Genomic DNA, 24,147 nt, shown 5'->3' with positions numbered 1-24,147 from the left:
GGCCATATCCATCCAATAAAGGATCTTGTTTGCGAATAATGGTGTGGCCGAATTGTCCATTACGAATGTAATAAGAAAATTGGGATGGGGGAATGGAAGGCCAGGGGTAAGTAAAATTGATGAGAGGAGGCAATTGCACCCGAGATGGTTGTGGTTTTTTATAGGCAAAAACCTGGAAACAAAACACATTTTGATCTATATAAATGCCTTTGCATAATGTAATTTTATTTCTGACACTGTAAAGTATGCAAGTAAAAAAATGCAGTAGTTACAAACAACTTATAAAAATATTTACCATATACATTCATTTGGTCAGATATTAAATATACACATCTAACTGGTAAAAGTACAGTATATATTATTCTCTGAAAATAAAGGTTGTGTATTTGAAAATATTAATCAATGTATAACTTTGTTAAACATTTTGTCTTTATGTTTTATACATATACACACCTACCCACATCCACACCCAGGCAGAAGGCATGGGTTAAGCAGAATGTTTTCTTCACCATTTCCAAGTTAGTAGTTATATGAGCCACCTGATAAGATCTGTAATACATCAAAGCTATATAAAATGAGTAAAATGCATTTGATACATAGTCATTATAACTACTATATGTTGCATTGTGCTGGCACTGCAGTTTTCTCTTATGGCTGTGCTTGTTTCCTTGTCCACTGCTTCTGGTAAGAGGGACTTCCTTGACCCATGCAATCCAGCCCTTCAAGTTTCTGGGATCTGATATCTTGTAATAGGTAGTAGTACAACTGGCTTGAGTAAGCAGAGATCTGTACATTCAGACACCCATCTAAAGTGCATAGTCCTTCTTGTAATGCTCCCAAACCATATTTTCTCTCAGCAAGCATAAGCTTTAGCAAGTATTTTCTGGCAGAGTTATATTTTCTGATATGTCTGCAAGTTTATTCCAGCAAGATCTTAAGCCAGATATTGCTTTCTTTAGTTCACATAAACTTTGGGAACATTTTTTCTTGCTTGAAGTTTCTCTGTGTATCCCATTACACCGTTCTCCCTGCAAAAAAGATTTAATAAAGCAGTTGAAAATGTCTGTTGATGCAGACTATTGGTTCATACTTTCACACTGACAGAGCAATCAATTCTGGGACAGACTTTAAGAAACATAAGTGAAGAGGTTTTAAAGCCATTACTTCCATTCATGAGACCCACAGTGCTCCCACCCCCGGAAGCTACACATGCTGGAGCAGGAACATGCATGGGAAATCAAACGCGTGTCCCCAATTCAGGAGCACACATGCAGCATTACAGCTACAACAGGGCTTCCCAAAATGTGATTCCAGGAACTCCTGGGTTATTGTAGGGTTTCCTTCACTCAAAATGATGCCAGCCCTGCCCCACTACTCCTCCTACCTGCTACTGAGGAGCTGGGACCTGTGGCTGGAGATGCAGCAGCTCTACACTTCCAACTGGGGCAGGAACAGGGAGTGCTGGTTCTCTGCTACTTTTCAGAGCAGGAAGCAGTGGTTCTATGCCACCAATCAGCAGAAGCAATAGCTCGGTGCTGCCAATCACAACAGAACTCTGTGCCACCAATCCGAGCAGGAACTGGCGGCTCTTTGCCACTGATCAAGGAAGAAATAGGAAGCATCAGTTTTGTGCCAATGATCAGAGCAGAAGCAGAGAGCAGCAACTCTGCACCACTAATTAGAGCAGAAGCAGCGACCTAGCAGACAGCATCTACTGTAGCATCAAGCAGCATATCTGGAGGAAGAGGAAAGAGGCAGAGAAACGGTGAAAAAGAGAAGAGGGGGAAATGGGACAGAACAATAGGAGCAGAGGAAGAAAAATTTAGACAAATAAGCAAGGAAGGAAGGGGGAGATTGTGCCAGAAAATTCAGAGCAAACTGCAGAAATCACTGTTCCAGTGCCAACTTCAAGATGGTGTCAAGAAAGCAGAATTGCTTACCTGTAACAGGTGTTCTCCCAGGACAGCAGGATGTTAGTCTTCACAGATGGGTGACATCATCAGATGGAGCCTGTCACAGAATACTTTTGTCAAAGTTTCTAGAAACTGCCTAGCATACCGAGCATGCCACCAACCCTGTAGCCACACAGGGTCCCCCTTCAGTCTTGAATTAAAGCAGAAAACTATGGGTGAAAAAATAAAATAACAAAACGCAGACAAACCCAACTCCGTGAGGTGGCGGGCAGGTTTCCTGAGGTCTAACATCCTGCTGTCCCGGGAGAACTGTTACAAGTAAGCAACTCTGCTTTCCTACAGGACAAGCAGGATGGTAGTCCTCATAGATGGGTGAATACCAAGCTGCAGACTGCCCCAGGAACATACTGGGCCAACAGGCATCCAATAACATGCAACAGGCACAACGGGGATGCCATTGCCAATGGGAAGCAGTCAACCTCATACTGGGCCCTAGGTAGGGAGAGTTGGGTTCTCACACTGGGAATAAGTTGCGGAGGACAGACTGGCCAAAGACGCTTTCCAGACAGTGGAGGGACAGTGGAGGGAACGCCACATCGCGGCCTTACAGATTTCAGCAATAGGGACTGCCCGGAAGTGTGCTACTTACGCTTCCATGGCCCTTATTGAGTGTGCTTTCACTTGGCCTCCGAGTGGAAGGCCTGCTTGCTCATAACAGAAAATGATGCAGTCCGCCAACCAATTGGAGAGGATCTGCTTGCCCACCGCAACTCCAAGTCTATTTCTGTCAAAGGAGACAAAGAGTTGGGTGGACTGCCTGTGGGCTGCGGTGCACTCTAAATAAAAAGGCAAGAGTATGCTTGCAGTCCAAGGTGTGCAGAGCCAGCTCACCTGGATGAGAGTGTGGCCTCTGGAAAAAGGTGGGCAACACCTTGGACTGATTTAGGTGAAAGTCAGTCACCACCTTATACTTGCATTGTGCCAAATAGAGCCTCCTTCTTGAGTTTATAGGGTATAATATGTATAGGCTTGGAAGTTTTTTATAAGCATGTTGGTGATATCCAATACAACTGGCAGTATTTTTGTATCATTCTAAGTGATGGCAAATAAAGGCCAAAGAGGTCCAGTCTGCCCAGCAAGTGGACAGACTGGCCAAAGATGCATTGCAGACAGTAATGGGCTGCGAAGGAGTGGAGGGAACAAGTGCTTTCACTTGGCCTCTGAGTGGAAGGTCTGCTTGCTCATAACAGAAAATGATGCAGTCCGCCAACCAATTGGAGAGGGTCTGCTTGCCCACCGCAACTCCAAGTCTATTTCTGTCAAAGGAGACAAAGAGTTGGGTGGACTCTTTGTCTGTGGGTACTTTACTTGCATAGATCTGCACCAACCCTTCTGCTTTTTGCCTCCTCTCCATCCCTGCCCTCCTCACAAGTCATGAACTCCCAATCTACAACAGACCATCCAGTCCAGGGACGGGGCACTCTTCCCTCCCCACCAAGAAGATTCTGACTCCCTAGGACATCAGTATCCCGAGAATCTCAACGCACTGCCCTGTCATGGAAGAACCTCATTTAAGGCAGATAGATCACTAGGGTCTGCAGCTCCAAGCAGAAGTAACTACCACTAGGAAGATGACCTTCCAGGTGAGGTGCTTCAACTCGCAAGAGTGCAGGGGCTCAAACGGAGGCTGCATGAGCCACATCAGCACTATGTTGAGGTCCCAGGCCACAACAGGAGGATGTAGTGGAGGCTTTAGTTGAAGTAAGCCTCTCATGAAGCACCCCACTAAGGGATGCACAGAGATCAGAGTGTCGCCCATCTGAGTGTCATACATCTGAGTGCTATCAGTGGTAGGCACTGATAGCACTCAGATGTACTTGGATTGAGGTAGTCTGTAGCCCAGACTCTGAGAGGTGCTAGAAGTAGTCCAGAAGCCTAGGTGTTAGGCAAGTGAAAGGGTCAAGACCCTGATCGATACACCAGGACGAAAACCTCTTCCACTTCGCTTGGTAGGACTTCCACGTGGAAGGCTTACGTGAAGTTACCAAGACTTGCGAGACATTGTCCGAAAGGACGAGAGACTGCAGCACTACCCTTTCAACATCCAGGCCGTGAGGGCCAATGACTGGAGGTTCGGGTGGCGTAGCCTGCCCTGATCCTGTGTGATGAGGTCGAGCAAGATGCGCCCAGGCAGATGGGCTCCTGGACCGACAAGTCGTGGAGGATTGGAAACCAGACCTGTCGCAGCCAATGCGGGACTATGAGAATCATGGAGCCTCTGTCCTGTTGTAACTTCATGAAGAGTCTTGCCTATGAACGGAATCAGAGGGTCTGTATACAGGAGACCCGCACTTCAGGAGTGGGCAAAGGCATCCACGGCTGCTCCCTTTCCCTCCTTGCACAGGGAGCAGAAGTGGTCCACCTTGCACAGGGAGCAGAAGAGATCCACATCCAGCTGACCCCACCGGCGGAAGATCTTGTCCACCACCAAGGGGTTGAGGGACCACTCGTGGGGGTGGAATGTCTGAGGCGGTCCGCCACTACATTCTCCGTCCCTGCTAGTCATTTGCACGCAGGAGTATGGAACATGACAAGGCCCAGGCCTAGATCTCTGCTGCCTCTGGCAGAGGAGATAAGAACCTGTGCTCCCCTGTTTGTTCACGTATCACATGGCCACTTGCTTGTCCGTCTGGATCAAGACGACCCTGTTGGACAGGCAGTGCTGGAATGCGTAGAGTGCATATCGCATTGCTCAGAGTTCCAGGAAGTTTATCTGGCATCTCGCCTCAGGTTTCGACCACATCCCTTGCGTGCGGAGGCCATTGACATGGGCCCCCCGGCCTAGGCTGGAGGCATCCGTGGTCAGGATTACCTGAGCAGCTGGGTGCTGAAAAGGAAGTCCTTTGTTCAGGTTGGATTCCTGCGCCCACAAGGCGAGGGACAGCTGAAGTGGTTCGATTATTCGGACCCGTGCAGAGAGTTTGAGAGGCTTGGTGCCACTGAGACTGCTGAGTCCACTGTGTAACCCTCATGGCCAGGCGGGCCATTGGGGTGACATGTATCATGTGACCCAGCAACATTAGGAGCAGGTGGGCTGAGGCAGTCTGCTGGTGGTGGATGGACCTGGCGAAGCCTGCCAGGGTGGCTATGCATTCGCTGGGAAGAAACGCCTTGGCCACCATGGTGTCCAGATCTGCCCCAATAAAGCTGAGCCGCTGGGACGGTGTCAGCTGGGATTTCAGGAAATTGATAAGGAACCCCAGCAATTGGAGGAGGCCCACCATCATGTTCAGGGACTGAAGGGCTCCTTCCCTCAAAGAACTCCTGATGAGCCAATCGTCCAGATATGGGAACACATGCACCCCTTTCTGACGCAAATGTGCTCCCACCACTGCCAGGCACTTTGTGAAGACCTGGGATGTGGAGGCAAGCCCGAAGGGAAGAACCCTGTACTGGAAATGCCACTGGCCTACGACAAAGTGTAGATATTTCCCATGAGGCAGAAAGATGGCGATGTGTGCATAGGCGTCCTATAGATCAAGAGAGCAGAGCCAGTCCCCTTGATGCAGAAGTGGGCGTAAGATACCCAAGGATACCATTTTGAACCGCTCTCTCCGGGGGAACTTGTTTAATGCCCGGAGGTTGAGGATGGGACAGAGGCCACCTCTTTGGTATGAGAAAATACCTGGAACAGAAGCCCTGGCCACACTGGGACCAGGGAACCGGTTCCACAGCTTTGGACAGAAGCAGGGCCGAGAGTTCTAACTCGAAGGTCACTGCATGTTCCACGAGTCTCCACACCAGAGAGGGTGGGGAGTCTGGGGGAACATTGAGCAGGTTCAGGCGGTAACCCAATGCTACAATGGATAATAACCATCGTAGCATGGTAATGGGGCTCCAGCTTTTTGCGAATAGGCAGAGTCGGCCCCCCATCAGTCGGTTGGAAGGTGTGGGAACTGGGGATAGGCTGCTGCTCTCTCTGAGCCAGTCAAAAGCCACCTGCAGGGCTAGGCTGAAGGGCTGACTGAGCTGGAGATACCCATTGTTTGTGAGGGCCGTACGAGCACGTGAGGCCAGAGGATAATATCTCCGTTGCCTGTAAAGTTGTTTTCTGGAATCTCTACATGGCGCCCTGTGACTCGGAGGTGGTAGTAGATAGCTGGCGCAGGGTCTCGTAGTGAGCCTTGAGCTGGGCCACTGCATCCCGTATTTTATCCCCAAACAGGTTCTCTCCTGTGCAGGGGAGGTCGGCCAGTTATCTTGGACCTCCGGACGAAGGTCGGAGGCTTTCACCCAGGCCCAGCGTCTGGAATTTATCCCCACAGCTGAAACCCTTGCTCTCGAATCATAGGCGGCACCACCTGTGAAAGATGGGTGTGGAGCTGCATCTTCTTCCTTTGAGGATCCTGGAATTGGGATCGAGAAGGGGGGGGGGAGGCACTGGTGGTGGACAGGGCACCGGGGGCCCCGCTGGTACAGGCTGCGTCGGTAAGGCACCGAGCAGTACATCCATCTTTTCCAGCAAAGGTGCCAACATGGATGGTGCCGGTTCTGATGCCGGTATGAGGGCCGTCGATGGCTGCTGGAGACCCTGAAGAGCATTTAGCACTGCCTGTTGAACCACACGGTCCAACTCCTCTCTGAATGGGGGTGTGAGCAAGACTGACCCCGGAGTAGGAGGCAGGCTGGGCAGCACCAGAGCATCCACAGGGGTCTGCAGAGGCTCAGTGCCCGACACTGATATCGGTGGGAACTCCCTGGGCTCCCAGGTTTGGAGGAGGACGGTGCCTCCTCCCCTCAGGGCCTCTTCAGAGGGGGTTCGGCTGAGGCAGATGTCGAAGCCGCTCTGGTGTTAGTGCTGGCACCGGACGGTGACAACCATTGGGGCCAGTGTCTATGTTTCCCATGGTGCTTGGCCCTGTCCTTCGGCACTGAGGAAGATGATCCAGAAGCCTTCAAATGTCCGATGCTGGTGAGGAGTGATCTCCTGCCCCTTGATCTTCGTGGCAGGGTACCGAAGGCGAAGGTCCCGAGTCAGACCAACCTACCCAGTACTGGAGTCGATGGAGCTGATTGTTTGTTTCCAAACTAGTGCCTCCGTCTTGTCCAGGCAGCCGCGCCGGCTTTGGGGGTCATCTGAGCACAGCTGGGACACTGACAGACATTGTGGGAAGGCCTGAGATACAGAACGCAGATGTCGTTTGGGTCCATGATGGACATAGTCCGCGGACACTCAGGGCACTTCCTAAAACCGGTCACCATTGAAAAAAGGGAATGGTGTAATTGGTGGCCGGCAGTCACCAGGAGGTAGATACTCGGGAACAGACAGCAACAACGTGAAGAGTTACCTACCGAATGCCAGAGGAATCGATTCGCGATGGGGGACCCCGAGGTGGGGAAAAAAAAATCAAAGAAAAATGTCAAAAGTCTTCTGTGAGTGAAAAATTAAAGAAGAGCTTCATTAACTGCGAGGCAACAGCACCGTGGAAAAAAGGAGACTGTAGGGGGACTCCTTATAGCTACGGGGTTCATGGCATGCTGGACATGCTCAGTGTGCCAGTCAAAGTTTCTAGATACTTTGACAAAAGTATTTTGTGACGGGCTCCATCTGATGATGTCACCCATCTGTGAGGACTACCATCCTGCTTGTCCTGGGAGAATAAGTTAAACTGAAAGAATCAGGAAGAGACCTTTAATGGTGCCAGCAGGGCAATCTTGAAGATCCTCACCTTATTGGTGAAGATCTTCAAGGTGATCTGCAGACAGGTACAGATCACGTATCATGATTCCAGAAAATAGTAAGTAAAGATACAACGCACAGGGTTAGTAAGATTTCAGAAACTGATTGAGCAATCTCGGAGACGACATTCACTGTTGCAGAATGTCAGACGGGACAGGGAACAATTAAAAAAAAAATGCTTGAGGAATGTAGTTAGATGTTATAGATGCCCTAAATGGAAAAAAAACACTTTGGGAATCAATGTGCTACATCATCCAAGGGTTATGTTTCTATGTTTTTAAAATAGATTTGAGGAAAGAATTTTGTTTTAATCCCATCAGTTTCCCACAGATCTTTTGAGTTGCCAGCTCAGTTGGAATAGGGACTGGTATCACTAGCCTTCATTAGCAAATACTCAGTAATTTCTTTACTCTAAATTTATATCCCTTCACAATAACTTAACCTAGTCACTGCAAGAAATTATAGAGACCGGGCAGATGGGAAACTGTAATTGAATCTGCCACAGCAGTTTTGAGCACAGGGAAACAAAATGGTCATGTGAAATAAAAAATGCATGAACCTCTTGCAAACAATGATCAGACGGGGTGACCAGAAATGAAAATGAACAGGGATTTACAGTTTATTAGCTCAACAGAGGCAACAGATGAACTTTAGCAGGAAAGCTGCCTGGTGTGCGGTGCCTGGCAGCTAGCACAGTGGTTCTCAAATCTGGTCCTCACGACTGCCACTCAGCTTGTTTTCAGAGTTAACAAAATACATAAATGAACCCTGTTCTTAAAGCAACTAAATACAAACACATCACCTGAATATTCCTTGTGGATATCCTGAAAAACAGATCTACTGGGGGGCCATGAAGGCTGAACCAGAGAACAATTAATCTAGGAATAAGGATTTGCAGAGTAGAAAACACTGAAGGTTGTGAATGACTACTTTTTAGTGCTGAATCTTGACCTCTTCCAAGTCAGCACCATAAATAAATGTGCTATAAACTGGAATAGTGTGTATCACCATGGGCAGTGCAGAAAGGATCGGAAATGACTACACTAAGAGTTACCAATTTATGGTTTTAGAGTTAGAAGTACTGACAAGCAGTGATGAAGGTCACTATATAAAATATCAGCACCATGAGGAAGGAGACAATGTCAACAGTTGTATCAGCCAGCCACGGAAATCATTATCAAACTACACCATCTACTGTGTGCTTAGTGTCTCCAAAGGAGTAATAGCTTTTGAAAGATTTTAGACAAATATTGCATCAAAAAATCCTTTGTACTAAATATAAACATGTATAATATATTTTCCTTTGTATTATAGTAAGAGGATACATTTCAGAATCATTTCAATGGGCAATATAAAGCATTTTACCCCAGGAAATTGGGGCTTTGAAAGCTGCCAAACTTGACTAAGGGTAAAAGTACCATAAGTGAGTTGTTCAAGAATGGGCATACTTTACTTACAGACTGCAGAGGTGGCCCCAGGAGTGAGAAAAGAGCAAAGAATTAAACTAGGACGGTAACTTTCAAACAGGCAAAAACCTGGAAACAGTTATGAAATAGCCAGGACACACACACACACACAAACACACACAAAGGTAAGTGGGCACACAGCTAGCCATGTAAATCCCATTTCTACTGCGTAAGTCAGGGTATTTTATAACAGGCGCATATCCACACCATTGTCAGTTTCACAAGTTTGTCCATCAATTCTCCCAGTTAAGCGCTAGGTCCTCCAAACTCCCTAGTATGATAGCCTGTACTTCCTCCAGTTATCCCAGATCCTTTGAACTGGGCAGAAACCACTAATTTGTTTTATTTTTTAAGTTCATCTGCTCCATAAACAGAGGGGGCCCTGGGTACGCGCCGGAGCACGTAAGTATTTACGTGCATATCTCTTGGCCACGCCTCAAAATGCCCATGCCCCACCCCTTTTTGAAACTGATGAGATGTATGTGCAGTGGAAGTGAGAGTGCATCTAGGTGGCTTTTAAAATTCAGTGGGCATGCACGAACCTGACTTGTGCGCACATCTCCCAATTTTTGTACTTCACCTTAATGTGCACAGGTTCCGATTGCCCTAAAACTGCCAGACATATTAGGGTGAAAGTTGATGCAAATCTCTACTGGTAACTGTTCGCTGGGCAATATCAAAGCTAAAGGGCACACGTACCCAGTTTTGATTATTTATCCCATAAGAAAATGACAGCAGAAAAAGACCAAACTGTCCCATCCAGTCTATCCAGTTGGGATTCTTCCACTTGTAGCAGATAAACATATACATTTCCATATGCAACCCAAAACCAACTATTCCCCAACCAATCTTGTGTTTATCTGATGCCTCAACCCTTTTCTCATCACCACTCTCCATATATATGTCCCATTTATGTCCAGAATCTGTTAAAGTTCCAGCCTCCACCATCTCCACTGGGAATACGATTCTTACAAAACCAACACTAAATCCACCACTCCGGTCTCCTTCCATGTATTTATTAGCATGTTTTCTAATAATCCACACAGCCACCAAAACTAGTAAACCAATGTCCAAAACATCCAGCCTCCGCACCCTCATTTAAGTTTTAAGCATGGTCACTCCATGCAGGTTAACCAAAGTTGTCTTGGAAGCCCAATGCAGCCACAACACTGCTGTTAGGGTCATAAATAAATGTCAGCCCGTACAGATTACCTCAGTGTCCTGCATGATGACAACTTCATTCACTGCAATTCTGTCAAGATGCCAACCCAGGTGTTTTTCTAGTACAGTGATGGTATAGTGTTTCCACAGTTTTCAGTGGATAAGTCATGCTACTTTACCTTGTCTTTCAGTATACAAACTTAACGTGAGCACATTATACCCATAGTCAAGATGCATAACCATTTCCGTTCTGGGCTACAGAATTTGCATTTGTCCGTTTTGCCATTTAAGACTTGGTTATTCAAGCAAGCTTTCCAAGACACAATTTAATGACACAATCCAAGGACACAACCCAAGGACTCCTCAAAACATTCAGCCATTAATCATGCCATTTGTACATAACTTGTAATGTGACTTGTATATCGTTTAACCATTTATTCTTTCCTTTTTCTTCCTCTTCACCAAGTTCTGCCACCCTTGTTAATTGTAACTGTACTTTCGGTCACCTGAGTTCTAGTTTGATGTATTTAATGCACTCCCGTTTCATGTAAACCAGCAAGATATGTTCTCATGATTGCCGGTATATAAAAACCTTAAATAAATAAATAAAATAAATAAATTATACCCATAGTCAAGATGCATAACCATTTCCGTTCTGGGCTACAGAATTTGCATTTGTCCGTTTTGCCATTTTTAGGTGTTCCTTATGCATGTGAGCACCGTATGTCCCAGTTATGTTTATCTGGCCATCTGTGCATTGTGTCTGTGACCCCCTCACCACACGAAAGCCACATGAGGGATTCGCTAAAACCTGGTAGGTTGCCCTTTGTCATTAGTCTTTCCCTACCTGAGAAACTGCAACCAACCAATGGTTGGCACATTATTGGTGGGGTGGGGGGGGGGCACTAAGTGTTGCTGTGACTTGCTAGCACTGACATTGTGTGAAAGCAATGGCAATTTGCCAACTATTCTAACTGCAGCATGTAATGCCGATGGGTAATGGGACTGGGGAAGAGTGGCAGGCGTATGTGAATGGAAAGGAAGAATAAGAACGATGTGATTGCTGTATTATGAAAGAGGTGCAAGACTAAGGAAGAGTAGATCTTTTAAAATTCAGGAAAGCTTTAAAAACGTGCTTGATGTATGAAATTGCTCAGTGACTAAAAGGTACCGGATAGTAAGGAATTAAAGAAAAATTGTATATTTTGATTGTATGTACTTTGTAATTCTATAAATTTTGACGTGAATTTTTTTTTTTTTTGCTATAGATCGCTTAGGAAGGTATTTTCTGTTAGGCAATAAATAAATGATGTTTAAATAAATAAATAAAGAGTAGTGGGTATGTGCAAAGGCAGAGGACTGAATGAGCAGAGATAGAAACAGTAAGGGGAAATAGCTGGAACAGTATTCTCCTGCATGTAACACATATGCACATCTGGGTATACTCTCCAAGTGCACATCTTTTCTGTTTGATTTCTGTGCTTATTGTGAATGATCATCTGTGGTTCACAGGGCTGAAGTTATCAATCTCTCATCTTTTTTAAGGTTTAAATTCACCTTTTGCCATTCCTGTGTCAGCTTTTGATGAGCATGTGGTTGTTGAGGTAAGTATCTTTCTCGCTATATTTATGCATTTGTCATTTGTTTTTCCTTGCTTGTTGGTCCAACTCTTTAAAGAGCTTGTTTTTCTCTTGCTTTGTAAATACTGTTTATTATTTCCCCATGTGTTCGGTATTTCTCATTCATTCCTTATGTTCTTTGGAATGTGTGTCCAAGTTTAAGGATGGAGATTGTTTATGGCTGTTTTACTTTCGTACTTCAGCACTTTTTGAGAATCTGGATCTGTTGATATTGTTAAGTATGCTTGAAAGCCTATGATAATAGGTCTTCATATAATTTCTATGAGACCCCTATTTCTTTCAGTTCTTGGGATGTGTTGTCTCAGGGGTGGTCAACTCTGGTCCTTGAGAGCAAATTGCATACAATGGAGACAGTGCATGCATATCTATTGCTTGCATATTCATTGTGGATATCCTGAAAACCTGGCCTGTTTGTGGCTCTTAAAGACCAGAGTTGGCCACCCCTGAACACTGCATAAGAGCTAGAGTTCTTCCAATTTGAAGCCGTTCTTGGACAAATAAAAACCAAACCAACCAAGAAAGCTGAAAAAGTGTAAGAACGTAAGTCTCTTTTTAGGTGTCTATCCTTTTCTTCCAAATTCTTGTTTATGATTTCTTTTCCCATGTCTTTTATTTTTTTGGTGTTGGGGCAGTATCTCCAAATGGGTCTGTTTTGCGCATACCATGACAGGTTGGGTATAATCTCAGTCTCTCAGATTTACAGCTAGAGCTTTTCTTAATACCTTCATTGTGCCAGAGAGCTTCCTATGGAGCTTGCAGGGTGCAATTTGTACAGGCAATATATAAGGTGTGCATGGACATTCTTTTTAATCAAGCCCATGGACCCAAAGCAATGACTATTTCTGCCACATTTTCTTGATCTCTGCTTGCATCTTTTGATACTGATTATCTTTTCTTTCTCCTTACATAGTACAGAATAAGGACGTGTCTATTAGTAATGCCGTTCTTATGTTTTTCCACTTGATTCTGTGGACTTTAATTATTGTTAATGCTGTGAAGGTTCTGTGTAAAAATACTGTTTGAAGGTGATTGACTCACAGCATTTTTCTTACCTAAATATATAATAACCTATGTATTCTCATCATTTCTTTTCCTTTGGCTTCTGTTACAACGGAAATGAAACAAATGCTTTTCAAAACATTTCCTAATTACCCCTTATATTTGTTAAAAAATACTGTCTTTTAAATACTACGATTTGAGCATAGAGACCTTGTTGCCCAAATGATACAGGATATAGAAAGAGCCTAACTCATTTCTTCACTGATGAGTCTACATAAGAAAAACAAAATGTAGAATGGGTGAGACTTGCTAGCAGATAATAACAAAAAGCAATGAATTAGTCAGGGGAAAGCTCAACCTCAGTTTCTAAGTAGAAACAGTAGATTGTAAAAGTCAATTCCAAAAATTATAGAACCCCAAAGCAAAACATTTTGAAGTAAAATATTGGACAGCCTGGTTCACTTATAAATATGGAAGAACAAGGGCAAACTCCACATTCCTTGGAACTGGACAAAATACAGGTATCAAAGTTGAACTATTTTATTAAGGCTAGAGACAAAGAAACAGTGAATACCAGCCCAAGAAAAACCTCACTTTTATCTCTAATTGAAGCAGTAAGTTAAAAACAGTTTAACAATTATTAATTTTCAAATCAATAGTTTCACAGATAAACATTTGGAAGTCTGTTTCATTTTCAAATAAACAAGAACAAGAGTGGACAGGTTTATCAAAATTATACAAACCAGATGACAATTGTGAAGTCTGAGTGTGTGATGACATGTTTTAAAGAGAGAGTAGAATTAAGGAATACTTTTTTTTTTTTTTTTTTTACATGGAGACTGGTAGAACTGTGAAATATACTTCCAGAATAAGATCCTGGCTATATTTATAGACATGTTGAAGAGGTCATTGGGTTACCCCTTGGAAGACAAAGTTCAGTAGATATGATGATCTGCTCAGGCATCAAGATGAAGACCTAAGAAGTTTTACCTGTATTTATTTATTTAGAATTTCTTAGAATAAAAAGATGATATTTTTGAGGTCCTGGAAGCAATTGTTTTATTGAGAAACAAAACTGGCTGTAGGAGTGTCATTTTAGCTTCTTCCTCACCATTAGGGCGCTGCAAGCAAGGCAGCTCAAAAGGCTGAATGACATTGAAAGTTAGACTGAAGTGAGGTCTACGGTAATATATAAAATGGATCCACCCAGCAGTAGAAAACCTATATCAGAAACACAACAACATCTAAGCTTCAGAGTTTTATGAAATTATTACTGTAAAAACTGTTAACATGGAAACATTTATTTGCTTTGCATCTGATTGTTTGCTTATAGTCAGTTGGAATCTAGGTCTCCAGGGAGGAAAGACTAGGTAGCTGACTGCACCACTTAATTATCCTATTATTCCTCTCTTTAATTTTTGGACATCCTTTTTCCGAACAAAGAAAACCCCACACCTATATGGCCAGGTCGTGTCCATCCATCTGTGAAAACCACCCAAAGGATTTGGCTAAAATTTAGTGGACTGCTCATGGGCAATATTATCATAAGTGCATATTCTGGGCAGATGTCAGATTATGGGTCATCATTAGCAGCGTGCTTTGGGGTCAGTGTGATGGGCCACATGCTCTTTATGTACTGGGCTGTACTCTAGTGATAGCAGTCCATTGCTGCATTAAGAGCCCTTCACGCAAACAGTGTGGGGAATCAGGAGTAGCTGCATAGCACCCAAGGCACTGGCGCCATCGAATACTGCGATGTGCAGCTGGTGCGGAACAGTGGGGCCTGGAGACAGTGAGAGGAGCAAAGACAAACTGAATAGGGCAAACGATACTTCTGGACAGAGAAAAGAAGATTTGGTAAATGCAAAATAGATGGCATGAAAGACGAACAAAGAACTGTAGTAAGTGGAGACTGAAAACAAGAGAGTGTTCACGGCAAGGGCACAACCAAATAATAAACAAGTACATGTGCAGAGGAAGCACAATGCGAGCATCACAATGCAGTTTGTAGAACTACAGGGTACACTTCTACAGAGCAAACAGTATCATCTCCCTGCAGGGAAGGAGAGCAGCAGATGGTGAGCATAGGGACAAGCTTAATGGTGAAACAATTAAAAATTGGTACCGTGGCATTTGCATACGGAGAATAAGGATAGTTGAGACATATATGCAAGATAGAAATATGTTTGAGAAAGGCTTGGGAGGAAGGGTGAGAGAAAGATATATAAGTGACACCTGATGAGGATTAGTGCATAAAGGCACAGAACATAACGGCTACCCTCCCCCCATGCCTGTTATTACCCATAACCTTCACAAAGCAGCAGTTACTACCCTAAAGAAAAAAAAACAAAACCTTGCTGGGCAGATTAGATGGACCACTTGGGTTTTTTTCTGCCGTCATTTACTAGGAGGTCAATATTCAAGGACATTTAGATGGCTAACTCACAAGTTATCTGTCTAAATGGGTAGATTTTGAATACTGGGCCACTTGTCTGGCCAGATTTAAAAAAAAGGAGGAGTTAAGTTTTGCAGTTAAATTACCTGGCGAGCCCACAGCTGAATATGGACCTCATAGAAATAAAGGTCAATAAACAATTTGTATCTTATTATACAAACAGCTGAATACATCTGTGAAAAACTTCCAAGAACTGTGCTCCCTTCATCAGGCCAATGCAAAATAAGCAATGGATAATATTCCCTACAATGGAAGAATATTCAGCCTACAATTTATCCTTTATTCCCATAAGTACAGAACATGAAAAGAAAGAAGGCCTAGGAATAAGACTCAAAAAGGAAGTAAAGGATTTTAAAACTGAGACGTCCATATTCAAAAGCCTAGTAAGCAGCAAACTTTCCTGGATAACTTTACCTGGATATTCAGCTGCACTTATCCAGACCAAAGTGACACTGAATATAGCCAGATAAAAATATCTGAGCAACTTTAGGACAAATTGTTTATACAGACTAGAATTCTCAACAAACTTTTTAGACAGATGCTCTTTTTTGGCTAAAAATGCAATAGGATAACCTGTGATAATCGATCCATGCTTGCGATTTATGTTACACTTGACAGGTTTAGGGTAATTGTTTTTGTATTTATGTTATGTTTGTTAGATAGTTATTTTCATTGATTCTTTGTTGATTGGGTATGTTTTAATTGTACTCTGCCATGAACACTGAATATGAACAGGCTACATTTTTTTTTTAAGTAAACAAATAAAATAAACTCTGCCTTTGGAATGCTTCCAGCTCTACCTCATTTTATCTGGGAAATTTTGCCTGAGCAGAGGTTTGCCTGGACAAAATTTACCTGCTCAGTAGGGGTGGGGGGATACTTTCAATGCTAGATTTGTAGGGCTAACTCCCAAAGTTAGCTGGACAAATCTTATGAATATTGACCTCATAGTTTATACTTCAGGGATTCAGCTGGTACTGATGTTTTCCCTCTAAAAGTCACAAGCTCTTCTTTACAGCTAATCATTTGCCATATAAAAATCTTTTAACTTACAACAATATAAGAAGTTTCACTTGCAGCCGCAGCAACAGGTTACACAAAGCTGTAGTTAGTTATCTCCATTTCTATATTTGGGAAGACGAGCAGCAGAATAAACTCATTTTAAAATATATATTGGGATCATGGCTCTAACTGCAAGTCGGTAATTGTACTCTGTAACTCACCGCTTTTACACAGTTGCATCCCAGAGCATATTTCATGTTATCAGATAGTCTATATATCTTACAGCGGAAACTTTTGTTGATTTTTGCTTCTTTTACTTGATTTTGCAAATCACATCCCATCTGACAAAGGGACTTTATTTCCTGCAAATAAATAAATGCAATTCTAATTAAATGACTGCCTGTTGTCTTGCAGAGGACTATCCTGAAACAAAATGTTTATGTAGCAAAGATTCTGTAGTGCGCCCGGGATCAAAAGCCTCCTACTCATGGTGAGGGAAGTTTTGTGGATATTAATTAATAGCTGTTACATAAAAGCAAGTAAGTTTTTACTAGTAGTGTGAATTTCACCGTACACTAACTCTGTATCCAATTTGTTGGAACATGCATTTCCCCAGTCTTTATGGAATGTTCATCTCTGGAACCAATATTCAGGTAATTATCTTAAAATTACCTTTTCACTTCTATTAGGCAGATTTGTGCAGCTAAGTTTGGACTTGACCAGACAAATTGCAAGAAATGAAACCCCACCTCATTGACTAGCCCACCAGGTAATGTTTTAACCAGCTAAAAAGTTATCTGGCTTTTTTGGGGGTAGGGGCATTAAGGGATAGAGCCAGTTAGTTGGCTAAATTAACTTCATAAATGCCGATTTTCGGTGTTATCCAACTAACATACAGGCCGATACAGTACAGTGCGCTCTGGTTGAGCGCACTGTTAACCCACGATTGTACACGCGTTTTCGACACGCTAGCTTTACCCTTTATTCAGTAAAGGGTTAATAGCGCGTCGAAAACGAGCATCCAACCCCCCCAAACCTAATAGCGCCCGCAACATGCAAATGCATGTTGATAGCCCTATTAGGTATTCCCGCGCGATTCAGAAAGCAAAATGTGCAGCCAAGCCGCACATTTTACTTTCAGAAATTAGCCTACTTTCAGAAAGTAGACGTTAATTTCTCCGGGCGCCGGGAAAGTGCACAGAAAAGCAGTAAAAACTGCTTTTCTGTGCACCCTCCGACTTAATATCATGGCGATATTAAGTCGGAGTCCCGAAAGTAAAAAAAAAAAAAAAAAAATTTTGAAGTCGGCTTGCGACTCACGGGTTGAAAACCGGACACTCAATTTTGCCGGCATCCGGTTTCCAAACCCATGGGCTGTCAGCGGGCTCGAGAACGGACGCCGGAAAAATTGAGCGTCGGCTGTCAAACCTGCCGACAGCCACTGCTCCTGTCAAAAAAAGAAGTGCTAGGGACGTGCTAGTGTCCCTGGCGCCTCTTTTTGCCGCAGGCCCTCATTTGAATACAGAATCACGCGAACGCCCGCTCTCCCGCGACTTTTACTGTATCGGCCCGAAAGCTGGATATCTTTAGGACTGCTAAACAGTCCTCAAGTTAGCCAGATAAACTTGCATAGCTGGATATGTTCAGCGGCATAGGAGCGCCATTGACTGTCCCAACAAAAATTAGCCAGATAAGTTCATCCAGCTAACTTTGCTGGCCAGACAGCGGCTGAACATGTTCACCTATTTGTTTAGGAAATACATTCCTCTTAGTAAAACTGCTTTTAAATTGTTTATTTTTTTTACATTTCAACTTCAAAAATCAGTTTGAGAGGCAAAACAATAAAACAGAAGAAATAATCATTGTAAACCATATATCACAAACTTTATTCAAAAACGAATATTCTCTAGCGTACAGGTCCACTGTATGAAAGGGAAGGCCTGTTATACGTAAAAGATGCATCAGCTTTTTGCTAGTGAGGAAGAAGAAACTAAGAGTAATCCTCAGGAGGTGGTATAGCTTGGCACTTAGAAACAGAGGTAGTACATACCTGTAATTAACTGTCTGAAGCAAAATTAAACATCACATGGAAATTCTAATAGGAGCATAGCTCCCACATGGAGACCCCCAGGTCTCGGCAACAAAAACTGCTCTTTTTTATATAAAACTTTAGATACATCTAGAAAGATTCTAATCTTACTGAAAAATAATTTTGTACCTATCAAAAAAACATCTCCGGATCTAAGGGGAAGGTTTCAAGCAATGCTGTAAAATGTTATACAATTTAAGCGGTCATAAGAAAGTTGTGAAGTCTCAGCTTGACCTTCTACCTCCCACCTCTTCTTGAGGAGGGGGAGGGAGGGGGAAATCGTAAACTCTGACACTAGATTTTTCCAGAAAGGGACTTACTGAGTCCCAGTATGGCTTTCCATATCTCCTCCATAGTGAATCCTCCTTGGTTCTGGTGTTTTTGTTGTTGGTTCACTGGAAGAGCAGGGAAGGGGTGTTTTTGCCAGCAGCATCAACTTCAACAAGTCTTCCTTCTCAGCGAGGCTGGTCTGCCTCACTGCATTCTGCAGCCTCTCTGGCATCGACTTGTTCCCAGGAACAAACTCCAGCTGCTTCGGGGGAATCTCGCCTTCCCAACAGTATCACTTCTGCAGCTTCACCTACATGAGTGGCAGATCGACTGAAATCATTGGCAGGGTTAGCCCCTGCTCTGGGCCAAATGATGTCTCTGAGTCAGAGGGAGGCAGGTACTCAGCTCCCTTTGCTGACACCCACAACTATTCACGGAGACCGCAGCAGCACAAAAGAGGACCTCATCCATCAAACTGGAAGCAGAGGAGGTTCCAGGCGCAGTCAGGTACAACCTAGGTCTCCTCTTCAGCTTCTCCATAAGACAGAGGAAACAAACATAAAAAGTAAGAAAAGATACGGAGCTCTATGACAGTGCAGCTTCCTGGAGGATAGCTAATGTAACCCCCATATTTAAAAGGGCTGCAGGGGCGATCCAGGAAACTACAGACCGGTTAGCCTGACATCAGTGCCAGGAAAAATAGTGGAAAGTGTTCTAAACATCAAAATCACAGAACATATAGAAAGACATGGTTTAATGGAACAAAGTCAGCATGGCTTTACCCAGGGCAAGTCTTGCCTCACAAATCTGCTTCACTTTTTTGAAGGAGTTAATAAACATGTGGATAAAGGTGAACCTGTAGATGTAGTGTACTTGGATTTTCAGAAGGCATTTGACAAAGTTCCTCATGAGAGGCTTCTAGGAAAATTAAAAAATCATGGGATACGTGGCGATGTTCTTTCGTGGATTACAAACTGGCTGAAGACAGGAAACAGAGTAGGATTAAATGGACAATTTTCTCAGTGGAAGGGAATGGGCAGTGGAGTGCCTCAGGGATCTGTATTGGGACCCTTACTTTTCAATATATTTATAAATGATCTGGAAAGAAAGACGACAAGTGAGGTAATCAAATTTGCAGATGATACAAAATTGTTCAGAGTAGTTAAATCACAAGCAGATTGTGATAAATTGCAGGAAGACCTTGTGAGGCTGGAAAATTGGGCATCAAAATGGCAGATGAAATTTAATGTGGACAAGTGCAAGGTGATGCATATAGGGGAAAAATAACCCATGCTATAGTTACACAATGTTAGGTACCATATTAGGTGCTACTAACCAAGAAAGAGATCTAGGCATCATAGTGGATAACACATTGAAATCATCGGGTCAGTGTGCTGCGGCAGTCAAAAAAGCAAACAGAATGTTGAGAATTATTAGAAAGGGAATGGTGAATAAAACGGAAAATGTCATAATGCCTTTGTATCGCTCCATGGTGAGGCCACACCTTGAATACCGTGTACAATTCTGGTCGCCGCATCTTAAAAAAGATATAATTGCGATGGAGAAGGTACAGAGAAGGGCGACCAAAATGATAAAGCGAATGGAACAGCTCCCCTATGAGGAAAGACTAAAGAGGTTAGGACTTTTCAGCTTGGAGAAGAGACGGCTGAGGGGGGATATGATAGAGGTGTTTAAAATCATGAGAGATCTAGAACGGGTAGATGTGAATCGGTTATTTACTCTTTCGGATAATAGGAAAGACTAGGGGGCACTCCATGAAGTTAGCATGTGGCACATTTAAAACTAATCGGAGAAAGTTCTTTTTCACACAACACACAATTAAACTCTGGAATTTGTTGCCAGAAGATGTGGTTAGTGCAGTTAGTATAGCTGTGTTTAAAAAAGGATTGGATAAGTTCTTGGAGGAGAAGTCCATTACCTGCTATTAAGTTCACTTAGAGAATAGCCACTGCCATTAGTAATGGTTACATGGAATAGAATTAGTTTTTGGGTACTTGCCAGGTTCTTATGGCCTGGATTGGCCACTGTTGGAAACAGGATGCTGGGCTTGATGGACCCTTGGTCTGACCCAGTATGGCATGTTCAGATGTTCTTATCTTGGACCTCTGCTATTTTTTTTTTTTATGTGTTACAGAATGCTCAACCGAGAATATATTCAAGTAGGTAAGTTAAATATATGTTCCTTTAACTTCTTAAAATGTACAACCTGTTAATCACCATCTTACTTTACAGGTCCTCTTGAGAGATGACAAACTAATACTTTCCAACTTTATTTTATCACTGGTGAATTTAGATGATATATTAAACCTTTTTTTCTTTCCTCAGTAATGGAAACCTTACAAGTGTGTGACACTTCACTTTGTATTTCCTTTTAATTATGCTCAGTTAAACTCCCACTAATTCTGGCCAAACTTATATGTCTTTGTCTTATAATACTGCATGTGGGCACCAGAGGAGAATCTATCCTTTAGCTGATGGATCTTGAACCACTAAATGATCCCTCAAAAATGTGGTGCCTTGATGCAGGCTTTATAAGCACATGTGGAATGCCATGGTGCGTCAGACTAAGGCCAGTTCAAGTGGCAAGGCCCTGGCAGATCTCATACAGTAGATCTATTTCCTGTTACTCACTCCCAGGGATAGCAATAGCTTTTTTTTTTTTTTAGTCTATCCAGCTAATAATGTGCTACGGACTTTTCCTCCAGGAACTTGTCCAAACCTCTATCTAGTCACCTTAATCACGACCTCTAGCAACAGATTCCAGTAGCTTGTATGTGTGCTGAGTAAAAAAAAGTACTTTTTACAATTTGTTTTAAATCTGCTGGTCGATATTTTCATGGAGCATCCCCTTATTTTAGTATTATTTGAAAGGGTAAATGACCATCCTTTATTTACCCATTCCATCCCACTCATGATTTCATAAACTATCATGTCCCCTTCTCAGCCGTCTCTTTTCCAAGCTGAAGAGCCCTAACATGTGTAGCTCCTCATCCTAGTAAGCTGTTTCATTCCCTTAATCATTTTTGTCACTCTCCTCTGCAACTTTTCTTCGGATGCCCTCTTGTCCCTCAGAGCCCCAAATCTTAGCTCTATTCTAATAAAATAAAAATAAAACCTCTTTCTAATCCCAGCTTCATGCAGTGTTCTGTCTTTCTCTAGAGCACCAATATGTCTGTCCCTCATGCCTAGCTATTGTGAATCTAAACAAAAATAAAAGCTTTAATTCCTAGGATAGCATTTATTTTCCCTGATATTTTATTGAGGCTTATAGAAAAGCCTTTTCGTTATAGTAACACTCCAATATTGTTAGGGCCATTCTCCCTCACACGACACTCAGCTGCTTCAGAAGTAAGCCCGGCTCAGTTTTCTTTCCCACTCTCAATCACAGTCTCTCTCCCTGAAATCACTTCACACAGACATTCCACTGCCATCCACTACAGTGTTCTCAAAGTTAACATATCATTGGACAGGTGGATTAAGATTCAATGCATGAAAAATAAATTGTCAATTGGTCAATCACTTAGAATTTCACATGTACTTTAGCTATGGAAGCTGATGTAAACAGTAGGTCAGCATGTTCCAGGCAAATGGATTTATTCACTATCCTATTCTAGTTCTGGATTCATCTTTTCCACCTTAAAATCATAAGAATCTAATTTTAATAAATTCAAAAATAATAAGACAAACAAAAACAAAAATCGCAAAATTCAGGTCTCCTAAAATATTCTGGTAGATGTCCGATTTTCAACCACATCCGACATTTAGAACTTAAGTAATCCAAATGAATTCAATTAGGATGATATCTTAACTATTTTCTTAAGATTTCTCATATCATTTTGAAATACACCCTCTCAGGAATATTTTGGTGTATGACAAGACTACCTAAATTTTAAATCCATCAGTAACACAGCAAGTTCAAATTTCTCCTCATTCTCTTCCATTCTCACAGTTTGACCTCAAATCAATAATATAGTAAACACTATGGGCCGGATTTTAAAAGGGTTACGCGCGTAACCCTTTTAAAACGCCCCTGCGCGCGCCGAGCCTATATTGCATAGGCTTCCGGCGCGCGCAAAGCCCCGGGACGCGCGTAAGTCCCGGGGTGGGCGTGTCGGGGGTCGTGACGTGGTCAGTGCGTCATCGGGGGGGTGTGGCCGCAGCCTCCGGACCAGCCCCCAGACCGGAACATGGCGCGCGGCAGCCGGCCCGGCGCTCGCAAAGTTACGCCTGCTTCGAGCAGTCGTAACTTGTGCAACAAAGGTAGGGGGGTGGAGGCAGAGGAAACGGGCAGCGCGCGCAGGGCTCGGCGCACAAGTTGCACAAATGTGCACCCCCTTGCATGCGCCGACCCCAGATTTTATAAGATATGCGCGGCTACGCGTGTATCTTATAAAATCCGGCGTACTTTTGTTCGCGCGCGCGCTATGTTTTAAAATGTACCCCTATGTTTTGGAAGATAGGCCAAATAAACCTTTCTTGGAAACATCCGATCTATATACTGTTGTTCAGGCAATTTTAATTACACCTATGGATTTTTGTAATTCACTAGGACTCCCTCAAAATGTTCTGAGGGCTATGCAGCTGGTCGTATGATATCTGGTGTGTCCCTTACAAATCACATTAACCTTGTACTTAAAAAAACTGTGTAAGGATCCTTTAGCTAGGAACAGTACAGGCTACTAACTGGGAAGGTACCATTCATTACAGCCCCTCCTCTGAGGGAGCTGGGCCCTGGTGAGGCAATAAAAGCAGCTTACAGCTGTGCAAGTGGGGGCAGTGCAGCTTTGGTTTTTGAATTAGGAGTTTCTGCCTCAGTTATTTTTGGGGCCTACCTCTGGACTCAGGCACCACTTGCCTGTCATCCTGGGAAAATGATCGAGGGAGCCACCTCTGCAGTCCATACTTTGGCTGCTGGGTAGGCTTCCAGGTTTGTTTTGGGATTTTTCTCAAGTTTTCCTTTGTAAGACACCTGCGAGACCCCCGAGTGTTGCCTGCAGAAAGGTCATGGGGAAGCCTTTCACTGGGTGGCCCAGGTTAGGGAAGACCTGCCACTCTAAAACCTCCTGGAGGACAGAGGTATGGTGGTGACCCACTGCTGAGAACCTCTGGTGTTTTTGGAAAGAGAATTTTGGTTGAAAGAACTGGGAGGAAGAGTTTTGCTGCCCCCTTCCTGCCTTGAAGAGGATCAACTGAGATCTGTATGTTCCTGTATGGGTCCCTTCCATCTAGGGATCTGGAAAGTGAGCAAGAGAAACGTTTGGAGAACTATGAATAAGACCATTTTAATATCTTCTGCAGAGACTGTATTAACATTGTTTATTTACCACTTGGGAGAAGTTTCCTGCTCACACCTACAGGCCGATTCAGTAAAAACGCGGGAGAGCGGATGAA

General features: G+C 43.4%; 1 protein-coding gene across 8 annotated transcripts in view; it reads right to left on the bottom strand.

The window, feature by feature from the left end:
• Nucleotides 1-204: 204 nt before the first annotated feature.
• Nucleotides 205-24,147, bottom strand: part of IL7 (interleukin 7) — a 92,538-nt gene continuing 68,595 nt past the window's right edge. For 5 of the 8 annotated variants that reach the window (XM_029591523.1, XM_029591517.1, XM_029591518.1 and 2 more), the window contains exons 4-5: nucleotides 16,598-16,738; nucleotides 205-1,028 (exon numbers count right to left, since the gene is read on the bottom strand). In XM_029591523.1, coding sequence (XP_029447383.1) covers nucleotides 870-1,028; nucleotides 16,598-16,738 — 300 coding nt within the window. In that variant the 3' untranslated portion in view covers nucleotides 205-869. Of the gene's footprint in view, nucleotides 1,029-1,384; nucleotides 1,597-13,671; nucleotides 14,141-16,597; nucleotides 16,739-24,147 lie in introns of those variants that run through there. The other 3 variants (XR_003854852.1, XM_029591520.1, XM_029591521.1) reach the window with 3 other exon arrangements.

This window comes from Rhinatrema bivittatum, chromosome 2, assembly GCF_901001135.1.
Source record: "Rhinatrema bivittatum chromosome 2, aRhiBiv1.1, whole genome shotgun sequence".
NCBI classification, from domain to species: domain Eukaryota; kingdom Metazoa; phylum Chordata; class Amphibia; order Gymnophiona; family Rhinatrematidae; genus Rhinatrema; species Rhinatrema bivittatum.
Note: the sequence above shows the minus strand (reverse complement) of the source record. Positions and strands in the feature narration are given on the sequence as shown.